The 6,754-nt window shown below is 39.9% G+C and overlaps 1 protein-coding gene across 2 annotated transcripts in view; it reads right to left on the reverse strand.

The window, feature by feature from the left end:
- LOC107723468 (nectin-2-like) overlaps positions 1–5,110 on the reverse strand; it is a 68,515-nt gene extending 63,405 nt beyond the window's left edge. For both annotated transcript variants that reach the window (XM_016532104.1, XM_016532103.1), the window contains exon 1: positions 4,723–5,110. In XM_016532104.1, coding sequence (XP_016387590.1) covers positions 4,723–4,771 — 49 coding nt within the window. In that variant the 5' untranslated portion in view covers positions 4,772–5,110. The remainder of the gene's footprint in view (positions 1–4,722) is intronic.
- Positions 5,111–6,754: the final 1,644 nt, after the last annotated feature.

Consider the following 6,754-nt stretch of genomic DNA (forward strand, 5'->3'; position numbering starts at 1 on the left):
ATATATTCAAATAGAAAACAGTTATTTTAAATAGTAAAAATATGTCACAATATTACTGCTTTTGCTGTATTTTGAAACTAATAAATTCAGGCTTGGTGAGCAGAAGAGAATTCTTTAAAAAACATTAAAACTCTTACTGTTCAAAAACTTTTGACTAGTGTATATATATATATATATATATATATCGAAGTGGTGGTGGGCCACCTGGACCAAAAAATGCCAGGACCGATTTTTTGTCCCAGTCCAGTCCTGCAATGAACCCATGATAAAGAAAATTTCTTTGGATATTTGATACAGTTTTTAGAATTCTATGTGAATGTTGCACAAGCTCTCAATTTAATTCAATTCTGATTTGTTTCTGATTCATTTGGGTATCTTGCAGTTATAATGTGCATTTTATTTACATCTGTAAGAAATTCTTTACTGCTGATGCTGGAAATAATACAGGTCATTGTTTCAAACGGATTCAAACTATTCATTACATGAACTTGTTTATAAGAGTCATTCATTTTGAACCAGACCTCACTGGTCGCACTGTATGTTCTTGATTCACTAAAAAGAAGTGACTCATTATCAGTTTGTAAATCAGACTACACTGGTCTGTATGTTTGTAAATCAGAATACACACGTAGTATGCTGTTGCGTTCAGCCCGTGTGGACAATTGTGATAATTGTACAACTGGTGACAACCTGTTGAATTCAAACTTACATTCATGATTTTAATTTCTGGCCTTCCTTGGTTGTACAGAATAGAGCAGCTTGGACATTCAACTAAATATCTTCTTTTATGTTCTATGGAAAATGAAAGTCAGTGTGGAACATGATCCACTAATCCACTAAATTGAGACCGTTTCTATCAAGTTCATGACTAACCAGAGCTGAGTGAATATGGAGCCAACAAACCAGACAGAGGAGCTACAGCATCCTAAAAACCTTCAAGTTTGTGATGTTAATCATAAAACTAACTGGATGGCATTCTGTCTAGAGGGGCTGAACACTCATCATGTCCTATTCCTTTTTATGCCATTTGGCTTCTATTTTAAAGAGGGCAGATCTGTGGCCATTTTCCCTATGAGTAGACATGACCTACTACAGCAATCTGGCAACCCTTGACATTCCCACATCAAACTGGCAACCACATACCACTATTCAGACCAACTGGCTACTGACCCCCGGCGGGTCACTGATCTCCCAGCATGCAATGGGCCAGGGAGGTAAACTCAGCCAGCATGGGATGTGATAACATGCTGCCTTATGTTTGTGCATGTGTCTCACTGAATCAGGTTTTATCTGCGTTTCCTAAGATCGCATGGCACTTTTAGAAGTATATGGTAAACCACAGCAAGAGCAGAACCCTGCTTTTTCATTCCTCCCTGCCACTTTTGTTTCACTTCTCACCATCTTGTTGCAGCCACAATGCTCGGTTGGTTTTCCATCACCAGGCGCAAGACTAAAATACGAGGTCCAATTAACTGGACATATCAGCCCCATGAATCTCTAATGCCGTAAAAGCATTCTGAGATCTGACATCTGCTGAACCACTAAGAGTAGAACAAGAGAAAGAAAGTGACAAGAATAGAGCGAGGCAGTCAGATAAGAAATGCTCGAAAGAGCCTTGTTCTGTAAGTGCTTCGAAGACCAGAGATTCATTTTAGCTTCACTTTCAAACAAATAGAAAGAGAAAAAGCCATTCTGAAAATAACCCGGACCACAAAAGTTACTTATATTACCTCTGTCCCACCAGGCTTCATTGTGTGCCATCGTGGATATTGTACAAATCTTTGCAGGAAACCCTCTAGTGTCCGTACTAGTGCAGGTTGATATTAATTACAAGGTCAGTCATTGACTGCAGCAGACTGAATTCCCAGAGCTGCATGTCAAACACAGACTTGCGACAAGTGTTAAAAGCTTTGGTTCCCCCATCCACAAATCCTACAACACTCATCCAACCTTATCTTTACAAGAAACCAGAATGAGAGATCCACAATCACTGTTGGATCCAATCACCTGCACACATGGTTCCCAAAAAGTCTTGTAACAGTCTCTGAACAACCATATTAAGATGAAAACTTCCTCATATACACCCTTAAAAATAAACGTTCTTTATTGGCATGTATGGTTCCATAAAGAACATCCACAGAACCTTTCCATTGCACAAAAGGTTCTCTATAGAAGAAAAGTTTTTTTTTTAGAATATTGAAATGTTCTTCACCCTAAGAAAAAAAATGGTTCTTTTAGGAACTGTTCACTCAAACTTTGGGGAACCCAAAATGGTTATTCAATGTGAAAACTTCCTATTGGAACCTTAATTTTTAAGAATGTACTGACTGATAAACTTGTGTAAGAGTTTTCGCAGGAATGAAACATTTTTAAACCAATGTTCTGACCACAGTCTATCAGCTCTGCCTACTGCTACACCTCCCACGTTCTTTCACCGGCTCAGACGCTAATAAACAGCGTAGCCTTGAGGTCCGAGTGAGGAGGGGTGGGGGGGGAGATTTGAATACACCAATGACAATCATCTCTCAAACAAAAGCAAGCGGATAAGGATGGCAATGGACGCAGAAAGAGAGGAAGGGAGGGAAGGAAACGAGAGAAGATGGAAGAATGGAGGCTGAAAAGCTCAGTTTCAGTGAGATTTTTGTTTGCAAGCTTCCCAGAATGTGGAACTAGCGGACAATGGAGACCATCTCGCCCGTTTACTCAACACGTCTTCACTGTTTAACACACTTGAGCCAGCGCTGTCGTGATCACTGCGTGTGCGTCTGTAACTGCTGTGCTCACACAGTTTAGAATAAGGTCAGCTTGGCCTCCGCCTCCTCATCGTAGCAGCCTAACATTTTCGAACCCCCTCCTCCTAAACACACACACACCACTTGATGCATTCAGCCAGAGACGCCGCTACAGTAGGCCCCCCTAACCCCGGCTTTCAATGAAAACACAGCGTCACTATGGCAACGGGTTCAAGCATTTTTTGACCCGTGTTCACTAGGAGGGTATTATAACACAGTCAGTAGCTTCTATTGTGCAGATCTCTGCTCCCTGTAGCCTACATTTCGGTCTGGAACTAGAAAGATGAACTGGTGCAAGTTTTACAATCATAAAACTAGCTTAAACCCATTTCCTGTCTACATAGCTCTCAATTTCAAAAGCAACAATGAGGTTATAAAAATAAAGCTTTTTTATTAGTGTGTTTGAAGTTGGTCTAATTGTTTTTAATACGCGTGCAATGAAAATGAGTCTGCAGGGGCCACTGAGTCGAGCATACAAAACAATACCTTGACCCTTAAAATATTTTGCAACTGCTGTGTATAAAGGCAAAAGCTCCCAGGACACTGAACTAAACGGATGCGAAGGGAAGGGGAGGAAAAAAGAAAACACAAGGCCTGTTTATACTGTTTGCTTAAGCGAGGCAATCATGACCCCTTCTGCCGCTGCTCTGTTCATAAATAAAACAAATCCTTTTTTTTCGTTATTCTAGTTTTCCTCCTGAAGTGCAGTCGATGTACTGTGAAATGGGCCCAGGCAGAAGAGGTCCAGAACATGAATAAGTTAAAGGAATGAATTGTTTTTTAGTTACGACAAAAAACTGCATCCTATGATGATGTCACAAACCTTCGACACATCATATCCTCCTAATGCATACTGTCTTTAGATAGATAGATAGATAGATAGATAGATAGATAGATGCTTACCATAAATGTATGCATATTGCCTTGTTAAACATAAAAGAAATAAAAGAAATGCATATTTTACATTGTGTGCGCTCGGTTAGACACTCAAGCTGAGTTTTTCATGACACTCGCACCAGCCCGGCTCTCTTGCTGTCAGGTGTAATGCATATGCGAGGCGTGACACGGCCACTGAATAATTAAACTGCAAAGACAATGAAGAGCCCCTGAATCTACGATCAAAAGGAGCTACAGTGCACGAGGCGAGGCGCGCAGAGAAATATGACGAAACAATAAGGAGTGACGTCAGCCTATGATATGAACAGCTCTGTGATCTGCCGGTAAATTAATGACTGACTGTCGGGCAAATTAATTAATTAATTAAAATTCAACAAAATGACGCTCTGGAAGAGTAATTTAATCTTTAAAAGAAAACGGTAAAATAATACCAAGTTGAAATCCACATTTTAAAAAAAAATAGTAAGAAACACCCTGTTGTTTGCTTTTGTTGCGTGATAGACAGACTGATTTACATTCATTTATGTCCCTTCATCTGGAAATAATAGGGTATGACGCCAAGGGCGTGAGGAACCGAAAGAAATGTGGTACGAGGAAGAGAGAGCACTGAAGGACGACTGGATAATGTCCGTAGTTTCGCAAACAAACACACCTGTCAACACGTAAGAGGGGGAAAGCACTTCCAATGCCACACCTAGAGAAACATGGCGCTTATCGAAACCAAACTCATACAATCTCCAGGGACAAGAAACGAGATGAAAGGTCAAACTGGCAAAGTTATTTCCCCTCATACAATGAAACACTGGGCGAGTTAATAAAATTATTTTAAGATGAATACAGTCATCATTAATGTAGTCAGATAGCAGCGGGAGAAGCGCGCGCACGATTAAGATACCCTGAAGGATATTTCTATCATGAGCGCTTTGGTTGAGTCTACATATTAAAAGTAAAAGTAAAAGAGAACCATGTATTTTATAACCGGAAACAATTTGTGATTCCTTTCACTATTTAAACATCATATGATTTGTCTTACCTTGAATAGTTAGGAGAATGAGTGCGCTTAACAGTCCTGACATGTTCATCGCAGGGAAGGGTGGACAGTCCACCTTTAATAATTTGTCGGGTTTCCGCTTGTTGAACTCAGTCAGCTGAGTCGCAAAAAATATACCAAAATAGTCAGATGGAGATAAAAGCTGTTGTGTGGTTCCTCTGGTTTCCTTTAATGGACAAGCACAGAAACTTAATGTTGAAGTGCGTCGCTGTATTCAGCGCGTTCCTTTTCAGTTGGTTTACAATCAGGTGTCAAAACTCCCTTTTGAATCGTATTAACAGCTCAGGTGACCAGGTGAAACACGTCCTACAGGTGAATAAGTATCCGGTGAGTGAGTTCGAGGTGAGTCTCAAACGGCCAGCGATCGCACTCTCTGTGGAAACGCTGTCAGATGCGGCGCTCATTGGACACAATCGTGTGACGTCATGCTGCACGTCACGCTGCACGCTGCAGAGACTGTTTTAATGAAGCCACCTAAAATTCAGAGGATGCTTTGGTACTTTCCAACTGGAGTTTTTGACCGTCGCACTTTTAAGTTTAGGCAACTAAACGATAATTTAATCCATTCGAGACAATAATTTATAATCCAATAATTTAATCCATTCATTATTTGTAATATTGTAATGTAATGTAACAATGTAATATTTCTAGCCTGTTCAAAAAGGGCTATTATTTTCTCCGTTCTGAAGAAAAAAAATACAGCCAAAGATGTTTTTCGGACTTCCCCGTTTCAGTACGTTTAACGATGAAACTAAACTGCTGGATTTGTACTTTTTCCTCTTTGAATTTTTAGTTTTGTTTCCAGTTGAACGTAGATTCATTCAGCATGAGGTTCCTGGAGTTACCGGTAATGCAAAGGAGCAAGTAATGAGAGCCAGAAATATTTTGGGCAAGTCTAGTTTCAAATTTCAAGCTCTAGCGCTCCCTCTGCTGGTAACATATACAGCTAGCCGGAGATCATCTGTGAAATAAACGCAAATTTTTCCATTGCATTAGAGCTCTACAGATCTACATTTCCGACAGATCTTATGTTCAGAAGTTATGCTGATTTTGTTCAGAAGCTATGCTGTAGAAGCAGGCTATTTTTCCTCAGATAGAAGGCAAAATAGTCAACAAAACTGTTTGAGTGAGTTTATGACTGCTGAAATAGGTCTTGATTATACCTCAGTAGTCACATTCAGTAGGCTGTCTGTCACTTCCACCACCCCATTAAATCATACCTCTCTCTTTACTCATTCTCTCTGTCTGATTGTTTGCACGGGGGCAATGACACGTACAGTACTGCAACTCATTAGCTGCTTTGCCCTAGTTTGCTCTCTCTGAAGTTTCTCTTCCCTTGCTCATTTAGTTTTCTTCATTTTTATCTCTTTTCTTTAGACCCTCTCACATTCTTTAGCTTGGGGTGATTAGGAGCTGAGCTGGTAATGGGACTTGGAGGTGCTGATAAGTCTGTTAACTTTAATTAAAGACATTTACGGGGATGTAAAGACATTTAGCTAGAAGCTGAAGACCATTTCTGATTACATCTCTAAATGCTTTTTCTTATGCTCTCTCTCTCTCTCTCTTTCTCTGTCTTTTCACAAGCAATTCCCACGGTCTGCTCTTGTCTAACAGTCTGCTATGTCCAGTTTTATGGATGACCAACTTTTCCTATAATTTAGAGTTCAGAAATGAGCATATTTGGTGTTATTTGTACTTATATGTTCCTTGTTAAAGCCAGAAGCAGAATTATGTGACTGCAGATAAAAGCATTGACTTATCTCAATATGATTAGCTGCATAGAAATGAGTGTGTGTTCTGTTTTATCGGCCTCCATGTTTGTAATATTGCTTCCGTTTTTCGTTTTTTGTATGTGTGTTGACATTTGTTGTGTTTATCAGCTTCTGTCACATGTTGCTCTCAGCTCTCACACCCCTTTTCCTGCCTTGTCCTTGCGGTCAAATGCAAGAAAAGAAGACATATTCTTGCACTTTAATAACAAACTATTAAGAATATGTTGCTTCCTAGCAGCACC

Source organism: Sinocyclocheilus rhinocerous, unplaced genomic scaffold, assembly GCF_001515625.1.
Source record: "Sinocyclocheilus rhinocerous isolate Xijiao unplaced genomic scaffold, SAMN03320098_v1.1 scaffold241, whole genome shotgun sequence".
Taxonomy (NCBI): domain Eukaryota; kingdom Metazoa; phylum Chordata; class Actinopteri; order Cypriniformes; family Cyprinidae; genus Sinocyclocheilus; species Sinocyclocheilus rhinocerous.